We start from the raw sequence: 15,225 nt of genomic DNA, 5'->3' as shown, positions 1-15,225 counted from the left end.
AGTGGAAAAACAAAACCAAAATGCAATCACATTTTACTGCAGACAGTTTTATTAGTGCTGAGATGGAATTTCCTAACATTTCTAAATCGCTGTGTCCATTTCAAATATTTTCATTTAAATGCAGAGATGTTAAATTACTTTCAAAGATAAAGATCAGCAATTAATATTAATGAATCTCCTTGTGTTATTCACACTGTCAAAACATTAAGGGTGGTCACGTGCTTTGCTAAAAATTTTCTGCAGATGTTACAAACACAAAAAACTCTACGAGGAGACTGAAAGCACAAAAAGAGAGTCATGTTAGGACCGGCAGAGCAGCACTCAAGGTGATAATACTTGCTGGCATTCATGTAGTGTTAATATATGTTTGACCAAGAAAAAGAAATTAACCTAAGAATTTATTTAGACTTAACAAATATGAATGACTTCCTTACACAATGGAACTTCAGTGAATTTTAGATGTTTTATGCCTACAGTGTCCCTTGGCAAATAGTGTTTCGTACCTGCTGGGTGAACTGGTTGGATGAACTCTGAATGGACATTTCAGGTGAAACTAGTGATCAGATAACAAGCCGAACATACAGATCTTAGCTGTGATGTCCGACATGCCGGGCTACCAGCTGAACAACACACACGTGCAGCCAAAATTCCTGTACTGTAACAAAAACAAAAAAACATCAGGTTGAGGAAGCCTTTTTTTTTGGCTCCCTGTTATATAAGATGCAGCATATTTATTGGATGACATAGCAGGTGCAATAAACTGAAGATTTTGGGAATGAAAAAGTCGGGTTTGACACCTTCATTTAGTTTAAGAGTTAATTAACTGGCTGACTGCAACAATTGTAATTAAAACGTTTGCTAGTCAGTGTAACATTAAGCTACACTTTTTTTTTAGTGGCAGGCCACATACATGGTTTAATTCTGTGCAATGCATCTTTAACTACTCTTACAAATCTAATTGGTCCAGGCGTATTGACTAAAATTATAATTCAAACACTAATAACAACTTTGTCAAATAATCTCTTTCCTTCAAACACTGGGCTCCCCAAATTTTGTAGTAAGTGTTAAATTCCACTTCTTGTTTGATAATAACATGGTCATTTGGACTGAGTTATTTGTGGGAAAGTTGGATGTAAAATAATGTGCGCTTTAGCTCTTTGCTAAGGGATAAATGAAAAGCAGGAAGTACAATTACTACAGAATGAAGCACCAATACAAGACTTCAAACATCAATGAAACAGATTTTACACATTAAAGTCTGCAAATTTAAGACATTTAAAGCCATTTCTCCAGAGAGAGCGGAGTAGTTTCTGAAAAAACTGTAGTCAGTTACCAACTACAAACCCAAATCTCAAGTTGAACTGTGCTTCATGTAGGCAGCAGGTTTTAATAAGGTAGAAGAAGCACTGTGTTTCTGTAGTATCTTTTTTTGATCTGGGGGGGGGGGGGGGGGTCATCACAGGTCTGCCAGTGCTATAGGAGTGCAGTGCTATGATAGGATGTGTGAGCTCATCTTTATAGCTTTGCAGCTATGGCAGCGTTTTGACTTTGTTCAGAGCTTCTACTGAAGAACCATCTGACTGTCTCATTTAACATTTGTTAAAAGTGACATTGTTTTATCTTCATTTGTTCATGTTTGCATTTTTACAGCTGGGCAAATAGCTCCAGACATGCCTAAACAAATTCACTTTTACTCACAGTGCTCTAAAATTTTACATGTGCATTAGATTTGAGCCCTTGACCTAAACAGGCAAGGAAGCCTAAGAAGATGTTTGGAAATTCAGGAAATGACTACTGAAGTCTTGTATGTATTTTTGTTGTGGCATGAACTTCATTTGTGATACAGCAGACCTCACACAAATTAAATTCTGTGGGCTCAGAAGTCGCATTAAGTGAGCTAACCTTGTGGGACTTGGTAAGTAGCAGGTGATCAGGAGGATTTTGAGGGAAATGTGTCAGTGCTTCTTATTCTTATTCTTCTGCTCTTGGAGGGTTTTCTGTAGCTCTTTTAGGTTCTGTGTCAGAAGGTCAACCTCATCGAGACGCCCGCTGAGCTTTGCATCAAAGATGTAGGCCCTAATGTTGTCTATCTGCTGTAGCAGCAGCTCCTCCTCTATCATGTCCACATCCGGCAAGACCTCATCTTTGTCATCCCCGTCAAATGGGTTAGTCGAGACTTCTGGAGAATTTCCTGAAGCCTCTAGGAATGGGTTACCTTCATCTGTGTCATCATCCTCAAAGGGGTTGCGTGAAACAGTCTCAGCCTGTTTGTCCTCCTCTGCATCTTCATCTTCATCAAAGGGGTTGTATTCTTTCTTTCCGTTGGTTACCTCTTTGTGGTCCTTCTTGATGTCCTCAAAGAACGGATTGGATGGATCATCTTCGGTGGGTGTGGAATCATCCTCTTCAAAGGGGTTAAGGGAGGTGTTATTCTGGCCTTCACCGCCAGGAGGCGTTACATGGCCTCCTAAGCTTCTCAACCTTGGGGGAGACTCCTCCTGGCTTGTGAGAGCAGGGAATGCTCTAAAAGACGGAGGACTTCTTTCTGCCTTAGGAGTCAGCTCCTCTGCTGGTATGTCCTCCTCTCCCTGGTGACCTCCAGTTGGAGTGATATCTAGAGACCGCTCCCATTTATAGGATGGCTCGAAGGAGTTTACAGCGGAGCTCCATTGCTCTTTCTCCTCCCTTTCCCAGGTCTTCAAGCGATGCAGCTCCCCCTGCTGCAAACTCTCCTCTTGAGCAAGCTTTTCTGAGAGCGCAAGAGCAATACTGGTCTGCTGCTGGTCATACTCATCCTGCAACTGGCGCAAGTTCTCCTCTAACATGGCTACTTCGTCTGTTCTCTGAGCCTCCCGAGCTTGACGAAGGAATGACTGAATGTTCTCGATCTGCTGCAGAAGGGGGTCTTCCAGTTCGCCACGTGTGTGGACGGAGTCCGCGGAGGGAAGCCAACCACCAGCTTTGGTAATTCGTGGCTCTCTGGGGGCCTGTGGCAGCTCTCCATTGGCATTCACAGGTGGACGGCTTCTTTCCTGTCTCTCCTGCCTCCTCTTCAGAGCCTCCTGTGCTGCCTGTTGAGCAGGAATCACATGAAGGTTAACACATTTAGCCACATCTGTCCAGCGGAAAAAAATAATAGTAACAACATACAGGAACACAATCGTACCAGTCTTTCTTGTTGCAGTCTCTTCTCTTGTTCCCGTTTCCTCTTTTCTTTCAGCTCTTCATATTTGTCCTTAGTGGGTAAAGACATCAGACCTAACAGCTTCTCCTGAAACAGAAGACACAAAGAATGGGCAGATTCATACAAATAAAGAATTCCAGGATGAAGATATGTTGCAGAAACAATGTGTAAATGTACTGTAATGCAATGATAAACGGAAACATGCTGCTCTTAAAAATTTCAGCCCCAGACAACATTACAGCACATATAGCATATTATATTTGTGGTACAACACATTTTTCTCTCAATGAAAAGCTTTGTTTACAACAGCAGACTTTCATCAGCTCAACATACAATATGATGACTGAAGCAGAAACAGATTTTACAGACTTGGCAGGTTGCTCATTATCAGTGAACTCCTGTAAAGTAATACTGATAAGAACATGGCAATAGGCAAAATGTGCTACAGGTCATGAACTGATTTTATATGGACTATCCCTTTAAGATTACAGTAAAAACACTGATACAGTTAAATCATTTCTGGTATATGATAGTCATACTACAGAGAACCCTGTTACTCTTATTTCTAGCTACTGCCATCTTGGAGCGTTGAATGATTCAAAGTTTGAAATAACTTTTAGTTATTTTATATTGGGCCATGTCAGTGCAGCCAAGCCATTTTAGCTCCACCCCCCTTCAGGCCAACTTGCTTCTGATTGGTTTACTCATTCAAACAGAAGGTTTGAGCAGAAGATGGTTGGGTCTTCTATGCCCACTTTGACCACATGAGAGATAATCAAACTAAGCATAATATAGAGCCAAGAGGAACTGTGTTTAGAGCAGCCTGAAGACGGAGCTTTTGTGCTCATAGAGATCACTTCTACATTCTTTGACCTCATTATTTCAAATTTTATTATAAGCCTGCAGTTAATTAATTTTCCTGCAGTTTAGCTGCTGGCTGAAGTACAGGAAAGTGGTCATTCCTCCAGAATTTCATTACAAGGATGGATGAAGAAACATTGTGTTTCTTCATCCATCCTTGAAATTTCCCCTTGTGGGACTAATAAAGGTATATCAAATCAAATCAAATCAAATTGTGTTTTTATGTATGAGTGGAAGTTGTCCTGACCTGGACAAACAGCGTGGCGGTATAACGGATCATTTTCTGTAGCTGGAGCACCTTCGGATGTGGTTGTGGATCATCCTTCAGTCCTAGTGTTAAGATCTTCTTACTAAAAAGAAAAGAAGCCAATTTAATCTTTAATAATGGCATAGTTGGCAAACACGACAAAAGTTTCATTTTGAAGCTGCCAGTCATGACTGCCATATACCTCAGAGCATCGATGAGTTCATAGTATTTCTGGACTTCCAGTCTTAACCCACCAGCAGTGTCAAGATTGTAAGTGGTTTCTCCAGCACTATAAAAGTGTACAGATGACAGCAAGTACTAAAACCATCTCTCCAAACTGAAAAATAAGCAGCTGTTATAAGAAAGTATGAAGAAGTACTTTTTAAATGTGGCTTACTTGAGAGACTCAGCCATTCGGATATACTCTGGAGCCTTTTCATCCACCTTCTCCATGCACATCCTCAGCCTCTGTCAGGAAGACAAATTCAAAGCAAGTAAACAACAGGAAGCTCCACAAGAAACACATTAAATGACAGGAAGGATAGAACAAAGCAAACTCGAGAGGTTGCAAAACAATTCTTAGAATCGACCGCAATGCAAATGGGAACAGATAAAGAACCTGATCTTCACATTAGGAATTAAAGTGATAAACTAACCTCATAAAGTTTCACTATATCTGGCACATGGTCCTTCTCTTCTAACTTCTGCTGTCTCTTCAGAAGTGTGTCCATACAGTGGTGACAGCAGCGAATCTTCTCATCATCCTTTTCCTCCAGCATGGAGGTTACACTGCTCAAACTGCTGATGCTGCCTCTCCTAGAGCCCATCCCACTGCTGCCACCTCCCGCTGGTGGAGACTGGGACTGACTGGGACTTCCGGGTACACACAGTGCTTCTCGAGTCCCAGCGATAAGCTTCTCTGTTGAAGGTTAAATAAAAAAGACATGCAGCATTATGACACTTATAGAGAGACTTTTGAGATCTGACAGTTTTCTGTATTTCCCAAGTATTTGTTCATGCTTACGGGCCAGGGGTAAGGGAACAAACTCCATGCACTTCCTACACATGATGGACCCGCAGAGGCGACAGTGATGCCGTCTGTTACGTATGTTGAACTTGTTTCCGCAGTCGGGACAAAACGGTACGTCTGAATCATTCACCCATGACACTACAGACTTCTCAATGGCTACAAAGAGGGATACATTTTTATTATTTAAAATATTTTATGAAGCACAGTTACATATGTAAAGAATATTCAGAGTTATAATGAAAACTCTAACCTCTGATCTTAGCAGCATCTGAGTTGGCTCTGTCAAATGATGTCAGCTAAAACATCATAGTTTATGGTAAATGAGCTGCAAATTTATTTCCAGCAACAGAAGAAAATAAATTGTCTGAATGAGGTAATGTAAGCAAACCTTTTCCAGTCTAATGATGAGCTTGTTGACCTCAATGACATAATGATCTATCCTGGCTGCCCGGTGCTTTTTAAACAAGTCCAGATGACTTCTGGTTACTCCTAAAAAGCAAAAGAAAAATATTTTTTTAGTGTCTTGCATTAACAAATATTGTTGGTTAGCAGTGCTACAGATGACAGGTTTTGCAGTCTCACCCAATTCCTGAGGCTCCCACATGTATGGGTCCACTCCACCATAGTAGAAGGACTCATAACTGCCAGTATCCGGTCTGTCGTCCCCATCCCTCTTCAGCAGTTTATCTTTGGCTTTCTTTGCTTTCTGAACCAAACCTGAAAACAGTGAGACAATACGTACAATGAAACAGTGCGTAAATGTATCCTGAAACTGTGATTCTTACGCTGATCCAGAGTTAATATTTATAATGACCACATTTTCAGTTTATTCATCCATCTTTCAACATGTGATTGTTGTTATCATGTTTTTCTATTTTCAAGTTCATTACAGTACTATTAATATGCAAATGAAGCCAACCTGCGCATGCATCCTTCTGGCCTTTTCATAATTCAATCATATTCCTATTATGTAGAAAGTTGCAGCAGCCAACACGGACTGCAAATTCATCCTGACAGCAATTTCCTATAATCCAGTACAGCAGTATTCTTATATTCAATTGCACTGTTTATACTTCTCCTTTTATATGTAAATTGTGTGTGTATATATATATATCCCCTACAAGCCACATGATCAGACTCTAGATATTTTTTTCTACTATTGGCTCTGTATGATGTAAATGAGATGTACTTAATATGTTCATCTGCAGCACACAGCTCCTGTAGTGACCATATAAGACTCATCCACACTCTTAGAGGAATCTAAGCTTAAATTCTTCACTTCTAACAAAGGATAAACTTCTAGCTGACCCAAGACCCAGTATAAGATAAACAAGAATACGTTTAACTTGTGACTAGTCACACTAGCAGGGTCCACAAATAATAATGGTAAATGGTAAATGGCCTGTATTTATATAGCGCTTTACTAGTCCCTAAGGACCCCAAAGCGCTTTACATATCCAGTCATCCACCCATTCACACACACATTCACACACTGGTGATGGCAAGCTACATTGTAGCCACAGCCACCCTGGGGCGCACTGACAGAGGCGAGGCTGCCGGACACTGGCGCCACCGGACCCTCTGACCACCACCAGTAGGCAACGGGTGAAGTGTCTTGCCCAAGGACACAACGACCGAGACTGTCCAAGCCGGGGCTCGAACCGGCAACCTTCCGATTACAAGGCGAACTCCCATAATACTAAACTTAAAATGAATAATAATAGGTTTCCTTTCAAAAGCCCTTTTTTTCCAGACTAGACAGTACACTGTACGATTTTGTGTCTTTAGAACACAACAGGAGTAAATTAGCCCTGTAGCCAAAGAGTAAAACACAGAATCTGCTACTAACTTTTTAGCTGTCCCCGAACATGGCGGTCATCTCCAGAGTGCTCCTCTTCATAGTGGTCTTGGAGTTGGTAGAATGACTGGAGGTCCTTTAGGCACAGTGGGCAAAGAAAACCCTCCTTTACTTCACCTGTGCCCTCAAAGGGGGGCGGGTAGCTGGAGGCCATGACAACAAGTGTCAGTGCTGCTGCAGAGGGGGTGCAAAGTGGCACGTTCTCACTTCGGTCCACATCTCATGGGGTGTGCAACCTACCCCACAGTAGCTCCATAATGCCTGAGAAAATCCCAGGATACTGAGGAATGAGAGAAGTACACTGAGGCCACATACAATACTGAACAAAAGACTTGAGCCACCGATAATTTCTTTATATTTGCAATGCAAAAACGTAGTTTGTACAATTCTAACAAGCTTGTAAGTCAATATTTGTTATGACCAGATTTATTCTTCAATACAGGATGAACTCTCTTAGGCAAACGCTCTTTTAATTTTTTTGGTCATCTTCGGGAATTTTTCTCCACGCCTCTTAAAAGAAATTCAAGGCTCTTCTTTGTATGTTGGCTGTCTTTTGTTCTATTCTCTGTCAAAATTACCCCCACACTGCTTCAACACTGTTAACGTCCAAGTTCTTCAGAGGCAAATCCACGATTGATAGTGTGACAGTGTGTGTTTTTCTATTCAGGTATGCTTTTACTGCATTAGAGGTGTGTGTTTGGGATCACTGTCATGTTGAAAAATGAACCCACTGCCAATCACACGCTTTCCAGATTCTATTGCATGGTGGCTCAGAATCTGGTGATGCTTTTTTGAGTTCACGATTCATTCAATTTTGCCAACATCCCCAACACAGCTGGCTGAAATGCAGCCCATAATCATGGTTTTAGACACTATTATACCTCTCCGTGGGGCTCCTCCATATAAAATAATGATCTGAATCAGAACCAAAACCAAAACTGTTGGTCTGAGAAGAGAGAATGTTTGTATGCTTGAATGATCCATAAGTGTTGACTTAACTCAATTTTAAGCTGCTTAAAAAACAAAAATACATTCCTCTGAGTATTGAACATCTTAAAAAACATTAATACATTAATTAATACTTACATTTAAGGTAATAATATTGATTAGAATACTATTATGCACATTCAGATAAATTACTATTACAACTGCATTATAATAGCTGAACTTAGCTTAAGTCGACCCACGCATTTAACGGGAAAAAACGCTTAACTGGACGGGAAGTATTAGGTTCCCTAGCTGCATACCAGAGGTGTTTTACTAAGTGATAGCTGGATACGAGCCATGAAAGGACTTACCTTTATTGTTTATTATTTAGGCTAACTTTGGGCGCCGTTATACCACACAGAGGATGTGGCGTTAGCAGGAGAAAGCTAGCAGCTGCTCTCGCCTTCTTTTGCAATCGTTTCTCCCCTCAAGCTGTTCGAAAACGCGACATTAACAAACTTCCAACTGCACAAAAGCAAACAAATGCCTACTGACTATTGGACGCGATAAAAAAAATCTGCACTTAGCCTACAAATGAGCCCGACAGTAGCTGTGTTGTTGACAGTTCGAGTTTTCACTGACAGAAGCACAACAGCAGCGCCAGCAGCCCTGCCTGGTCATGTGACTGACATCCAGTCGGTATGGAAGGAGAGGAGGGACAAAACTTGATTTTGCGGTTGGCGCTCCATCAGGAAAGTTCTCCGCAATGTAAGTACATATTTATTATATCCAACTTTTGGTTGTCTGTATTTTGTGCAAACCTGCACTGCTACCGTAAACAAACCATTTTTTAACTCTAACAACAGTTTGTCATTCCCGATGGAGGGTGATGGGAAAAATTCAAGGCTGGATAACTAAGGGTGTGTTTTTTGTGGTTGGGATGTGTGGTTGGGTTTGGCCAGCTTCATTAACTGCAACTACGAGCCTTAAGGTGAATCCAGCTGTACTGTGTAACCCTTATTTGATCCAGTTTCAGTTTGTATAAGCTACAGGTCCCTAGTTTTATCCTACAGCATTTTTTCACTCGTTAAAACACAGTTTAAAGGATTCTTGGAGTGTGCACTTAGCTGACTGGCATTTATTGACAAGAGGGTACGAAGCAATCCACGGAGAATAGGTGAATAGTATGGACTCCCATCTCAGTTTCGACCTGTCTCATGGGCTTCACAAAATGATATATTGTGCAAATATTAATTTTTGATTTTCTTTTTCAAGAGAACATTCTTTAATATTCTTTTTAAGCATTTATAACTTTAAAAAAAAAGGAATAATAATTTATTTAGTTAAATTACTTATTATCACTGTTGGCACCAAGAGCACAGCCTGTCCTGGTGGCTCACAAGCCGTTTTATTGGAAGGGCTCATAGACAAAAAGTGATGCAAACACTAATAGAATCTATCTATCTATCTATCTATCTATCTATCTATCTATCTATCTATCTATCTATCTATCTATCTATCTATCTATCTATCTATCTATCTATCTATCTCTCTCTGTGTGTGTGTGTGTGTGTGTGTGTGTGTGTGTGTGTGTGTGTGTGTGTGTGTGTGTGTGTGTGTGTAGCTCATTATATAATAAACATTATATAATAAACACTTTGCCAGTCCACTGGCACTTCTGCTAGAGTTGTGAGTGTTCGGCGAAACATCTCCAATATTAGGTCTCCATCGTTAACTCACATGCTTGATGAATAATTTGCATATTGATCAGGCTGGTGGACAGCTGCTCCCAAGGCTCTGATGGAATGAGCCTAATTAAGCTGGGGAGTGGATATCTGACACACTCTGTCTGTTACTGAACTGCATAAATCATTCTCTAAGAGGCTTAGGCAGGGTGACTACTTTGGACTACATACTAATTAGGCTTGTGTTGAATCAACAGTTTAATGGTGCACCATGAAGCATTGCATTTGCTGGAACTAAAGCAAACCATACGTTTTTACCAATGCGTTTATTGTCCAACAAAAACATTGGTGGCTGACTTTAAGGCAATGGCAGCTTTTAATTTATAACATTAGCTTCAAATTACGTAAACCATGCAGTAATGTAGAAAAATAAGCAGTGACACAATTTATTTGCTGTGATATTCATTATATTTTACATGAGTAGAAAATAATGAAACGCTAATCGAACAGTGGAGGGAGCTTTTATGTGTAAACATAGACACTTTAATTTGATCTTAACACAAGCTGAACTGACGAGCGCCTGTTGCCTCACAGAGGCAACATCGCTAAAACCATCTGACTAATGTTTTAATCATCTGCCTCAATGTAAGAATAAATAATCTCGTGTTATTTATATCGATAGCTATTAAAAGATCAACATATGCCCCCAACCCTTCTGAAAAAACAAAACAAAAACGTCTGTACAGCTAAATAGTTATTCCAAAGTTTGGATGGCAATTACGCATGAGCTCTCCAAGAAAATGTCAGACAAATGGCTTGCGGTAATGTCTCAAATGTCTTCAAAAGAACAAGCGGTGGCACAAAAGGTTTAATGATCTTTTTTTCATTTTTTATAATTCATTGTGGTCATTTAATTTGTACATTTATTTGTTTACAACACAGCGAAATACGCACTCCTGTCTAATCTACTCTCCATCCACTAAATCCTCATCCGGTGCAAACCTTTTACCCGGGTGTTGTCTCTTCTCCTCACCGTGGCCCTTGTTAACGTTGTCTAAAAAGTCGAGCAGCAGGCTGGTCTTGCTGCAGCTCGCAGGGTCCAAAACGTCACACGGACTGTTTGTGCCTAAATCCGGACTCGAGTTATCCCAAAACCGTTTCCCAGGGTGCTGACGCTTTTCCATCTCAGCGAGGTCTTCTTCTCCATCCGCGTCCGCATCCCCGTCACTGTCGCCGTCCTCATCCTCTAGAAGACGCTTACCTGGGTGCTGGCGTTTGCTGTGCAGCACCAGGTAACGCTTGCCTGGGTGTTGCCGTTTTGAAAGTTCACTGAGCAGGAGGATGGGGTTGTCAGAACTGTGACCCGCCGTGGAGCGCTTTCCCGGGTGCTGCCTTTTCTGCAGCTCTAGGAAAGAGTGCGTTTCATCTTCGCGCTTGCCCGGGTGCTGTCTTTTTTGAACATCAAAGTACTGTTCATCCTCGTCCTCTTCTCTCCTTCCTGGATGCTGCCGCTTCTCCAAATCATCACTATATCTCTTACCAGGGTGCTGTCGTTTTGTCACCCATTCTGGCTGAGAGTAATAGCCGTCTGGAAGAAAACAAGAGAGGAAAGTGGCTCTTAAATGTTTCAGAAGTCACTGATAAAAACCCGGTTTCTCTCTACCGCGTGCGCAGATAGTCGACCTGTTTCTTTGATTATTTATTTATTTATTTTTTAATTATAAAGGAGACATATTCTCTTGCATTGCCGATGTTAACTGTTTAGCAATTACTTAAACAAAATGTCTCCAAATGATACCTGAAAAGTGCGCACGAAACTGTAAACTACTGAGAATGTGCTGCAACTTTCAGGTACATCTAAGATATACCCGAAGTATCAGTATCGTATGAAATAAGATTTTATGACATTTTCTTAACTCAGAAAATAACATATGTTTTACGCACCATTTCTTCCGTCTTCATCCTGCAGCTTTTTGAGAATGGACCGTAACAGGAGAGTCTCTGCTCTCTCTAAAATAATGTCGTCTATGGTCTTTCGGTCAGTCTCATCCTCAGCAGACATGCTCTGTCCTCCAGACACCATCAAGTTGCAGACCGTTAGAGATGCAAGGATAAGCAGACATGTCGACTTCATGGTAATTTAGTTTTTCGTCTGAAACAGATCACGGCAGATAGGAAATATTAAACAGAAACAATATTAGTCTACTCTGCGCCACTGTATTTATTAAGTCAATTTTGGGACCAGACGTTTCGTTTTTGAATATAATTTTTTAAGTACAATTTTTATTTTTATTTTTTATCTTGAGAAATCCAGTTTTAGCAAAGCTGCTAACCAAGCCTTTGAGGCTTTGAGATCGCAGCAGCTTTGAAGATTGGTTTTTACAAAGAAATCTAAGAGAACTCTAAAGTCTCACCAAATAAATATGAATAAAACATGATGCATGAGATCTATCCAGATCAATTAAAGAGCAACCCTTAACCAGCAGACATATTTACATTTCCAATGAGATTAGTCTAAAAGCCTCACCTGGTAAAATATTGTCCTTTCCCCAGTTTCTGGCACTACCGGCAGTGATAATAGTTGCTTTCAGTCGCTTGCAGCAGTTGGTGACCTTAGAGGCCAAGTCTAGAGGTATGAGCAGATAACTTTCCGTCCCGGCATTTATACGAAACGGTCACTGTCGTCACACCAACACTGGAGTAATTTTTCAGGATCCTTCGTCCCTATTGATGTCACCAAGTCGTGCGCAACTGGATGTGGTGAATGATCGGCCAATAGGAGCTTTTGCTCGATATATATCTATATCTATGTCTATCTATCTATCTATCTATCTATCTATCTATCTATCTATCTATCTATCTATCTATCTATCTATCTATCTATCTATCTATCTATCTATCTATCTATCCGTGTGTGTGTGTGTGTGTGTGTGTGTGTGTGTGTGTGTGTGTGTGTGTGTGTGTGTGTGTGCAGTGAAATGTAAACAAAAGCAACAACAACAACAACAACAAACAAACAATGACAGACTGACAGAAGGCAGGATTTATGTGAGATTTATGTGATGAATATGTGAAAAAAAGAACAACTTTATTTTTAAAAGTTGCAAAATTCATTTGAGTGTAATGCACTAGTTTATAATATATATATGTCTCTGTGTGTATTCCGTGCTTTTTTCATTTTATTTTAGTATGTACTGTTTTTACTGCTTCTCTTAGATGATTACATAAACGGTCAGTATCTTATCATAAAATGTGGACATCTCCCATGGTGTGCCAACGAGGGCTGTAGCATGATGTGGGCTATTCATGCTTTTCTTAAATACCCTTAGGTCATGGGGCTCAGGAGGGTGGGATCACCCCATCTGGTTCTTCTGAGCACATACTGTATAGCCTAATGTGGTTTCTGGTCACGAAGCAGCAGTGCTGAATGTATCAGAGGTGGGTCTAACAAGTTTTACATGGCTGAGTGGGATGTTGACTCACTAAGCAACCAGAACAGGCAGAATGTGAAGTCTTCTGAAGCAGTTTTATTGTTTAATAACCTCTAGATATGTTTTTCCCTTCTCTTTCAACAGAATTAAATGTTACCCAAACCTGATTGTTCCACTCTGCCTGGCACTATCATATATATAGCTATAGCTCATCAATTGCTTTAGTGTGTGATCTTACAGTATCTAAGGTTCACTAAAGCTATAGGTGGTTTTCACTCATTGCTTCACATTTCAAATCACATTCAGAAAGTGAAAATAGTCCACTTTTTTCTGGTTGTATTAACTGGACCAGAGCTGGCTATACTTAGAGTATTTCCACAGGTGAAAAACCCACAGGTGAACTTTACATATTAATGGGTCATTTCATGCAAATGCAACATCAGCCCTTTTCTCACAGTCAGGTGTCATTTGCAAGTGTTTGAAAACAGCTGCAGACATTTGCTTCCAAAGTTTCTTTCTGTACAAAATAATATCTGCAGTGCTTGAAATTCATATCATTCATATAGCTGACAGGCAAATACAGTTGGGTGCTTTTATAATAGCTGGTCTTGGTTATGAGGGCTTGACTTCAAAGACGTTTTTAAGTAAATTGCTGACAGCAATAACTCTGGATTGTTTATGAAACTATGTATTTCTTCAAGAAAATAGTTATTGTCAGGTAAATTTTGCGCTTGTGCTGCCGTTTTTTATGAGACTTGTCTTGGACTACATTCCAGATCTCATTAAACTACCTGTATAAAACTGCCTGTGTCCATTATGTAGAGTCATATCATTCCATCATCTGGATGAACTCCTCTCCAGTCTCACTCTGTCTGTGATGAATGTCAGCATGAATTGAATTGAGTGTGTAATGCTGTAATTGCCTGCTTTCAGTGTGCTGTCACGTCCAATACTTCAAGCAGGTTTGAAGTCACATGGTTAAAAATAGCAAATCAATTTTAAAATCATTCTTTCCACTGTTTTAATGAGTTTTACCGAAAGTCTAACTTAATTTTTTAATTTTTATCAGTCTCAGTTACATATTTCTGTGACGCTGAAATAATGATATTGTTAGTTCAGTAACAAAATGAGGTTAATGATTGGGTTAAAAGGTTTTAAAAGTGTTCACAGAATGTACAAGCCCACCACTGAAGCTTCTTTCCATGAGCAGTGTAAAGAAGGAAGGATAATTTCCCATAAGGACCAGTCTCTGTCTGATAGTGTGTTCTTACTGCGCTGCTTCAAACTGACACATAAAGTGACAGTAGTACAATTAGGACATGTCTGATCTGTATAGGCACCTCCTTACACCTGTCATGTAGTTCCCTCCCTCGTATAATGCTGAGAGGGCAACTACAAGTCTGAAGGAACCAATTAATTGCCCAAGAGTGTACATAGTTGGTTTTTAAGCAGTTTAAAAGGGTGGCATGTGCTTCGATCAGTGAAAGTCTTGTGATTCCACAGAACGTGTTCAGTGAATGTGGTGTCCTCGTGAGTGCAGATGTGAAACAATTAAAGAAGATGGAGTGAATGCTGCAGGTGTAGCGGCATTTAAAATATTCTCCTCTTATCCCTCTTAGACGTGGAATAAAACACAGCGTCCTTTCTTTTCATTCACTCTCATTCATCCTCCACAAACACTTGACACGAAAAACTTTTAGAGGTGGGAAATCACAGCATTAGAATTCTGGGCTGCATTACGTACCTCAGGAGGAGGTGATAGGTTAAGTGTACACCCTGTGCGTTGGGAGAAAATAATAAGACTCATTACCCTCTGCACTGTGTTTGCTCCAGCCTGGTTCGGTTTAGGGTTGTATATAGTCACAATGAACTTCTTCTTCTTGTTAAGAAACTTGATGCATTGCTGTGTGTTGTCCTGATTGTCTATCTGTATTTGGCTGCAGAGATGAGAAACCCCTATCAGATTTATTTTACTATTATTAAAGTATTAAAGTCTGCTTTG

At 40.3% G+C, this 15,225-nt stretch overlaps 2 protein-coding genes across 4 annotated transcripts; both read right to left on the bottom strand.

Annotated features, from left to right (window-relative positions):
- Positions 1-26: 26 nt before the first annotated feature.
- rbsn (rabenosyn, RAB effector) lies at positions 27-8,787 on the bottom strand. Of its 3 annotated transcripts, XR_014917128.1 has the most exons (13): positions 8,479-8,787; positions 7,172-7,460; positions 5,905-6,039; positions 5,711-5,811; positions 5,573-5,618; positions 5,317-5,478; positions 4,949-5,211; positions 4,690-4,760; positions 4,495-4,581; positions 4,293-4,395; positions 3,167-3,271; positions 1,903-3,071; positions 27-655 (listed from the first exon to the last, which is right to left on the bottom strand). XR_014917128.1 is itself a non-coding variant. In XM_085443620.1 (12 exons), the coding sequence occupies exons 2-12, from the start codon at positions 7,332-7,334 to the stop codon at positions 1,956-1,958; spliced, it is 2,352 nt and encodes a 783-aa protein (XP_085299746.1). In that variant the 5' UTR covers positions 7,335-7,460; positions 8,479-8,787; the 3' UTR covers positions 27-1,955. The 3 variants fall into 3 exon arrangements, 2 of the variants coding, with proteins under 2 accessions (XP_085299746.1, XP_085299747.1); XM_085443620.1 differs by having other exon boundaries at positions 27-3,071; XM_085443621.1 differs by having other exon boundaries at positions 27-3,071; positions 7,172-7,441.
- A 1,312-nt stretch (positions 8,788-10,099) lies between these two features.
- trh (thyrotropin-releasing hormone) lies at positions 10,100-12,392 on the bottom strand. Its single transcript, XM_085443451.1, has 3 exons — positions 12,320-12,392; positions 11,737-11,944; positions 10,100-11,380 (listed from the first exon to the last, which is right to left on the bottom strand). The coding sequence occupies exons 2-3, from the start codon at positions 11,924-11,926 to the stop codon at positions 10,758-10,760; spliced, it is 813 nt and encodes a 270-aa protein (XP_085299577.1). The 5' UTR covers positions 11,927-11,944; positions 12,320-12,392; the 3' UTR covers positions 10,100-10,757.
- Between the last annotated feature and the right edge of the window lie 2,833 nt (positions 12,393-15,225).

This window comes from Copadichromis virginalis, linkage group LG20 (genome assembly GCF_057382275.1).
Source record: "Copadichromis virginalis isolate Kocher_CV1m ecotype Utaka linkage group LG20, C_Virginalis_male_GT1.1, whole genome shotgun sequence".
NCBI classification, from domain to species: domain Eukaryota; kingdom Metazoa; phylum Chordata; class Actinopteri; order Cichliformes; family Cichlidae; genus Copadichromis; species Copadichromis virginalis.
The sequence above is the reverse complement of the archived record's forward strand: the minus strand, read 5'-3'. Positions and strand labels throughout refer to the sequence as shown.

Coding starts and splice junctions, on each gene's coding strand:
- rbsn (XM_085443620.1), bottom strand. CDS start 7,334: ATGGCCTCCAGCTACCCGCCCCCCTTTGAGGGCACAGGTGAAGTAAAG. Junction 5,212..5,316: donor TGTTCCCTTACCCCTGGCCC/GTAAGCATGAAC, acceptor AACCTTCAACAG/AGAAGCTTATCGCTGGGACT. Junction 4,761..4,948: donor ATATAGTGAAACTTTATGAG/GTTAGTTTATCA, acceptor TCTTCCTGACAG/AGGCTGAGGATGTGCATGGA.
- trh (XM_085443451.1), bottom strand. CDS start 11,926: ATGAAGTCGACATGTCTGCTTATCCTTGCATCTCTAACGGTCTGCAAC. Junction 11,381..11,736: donor GGATGAAGACGGAAGAAATG/GTGCGTAAAACA, acceptor GTTTTCTTCCAG/ACGGCTATTACTCTCAGCCA.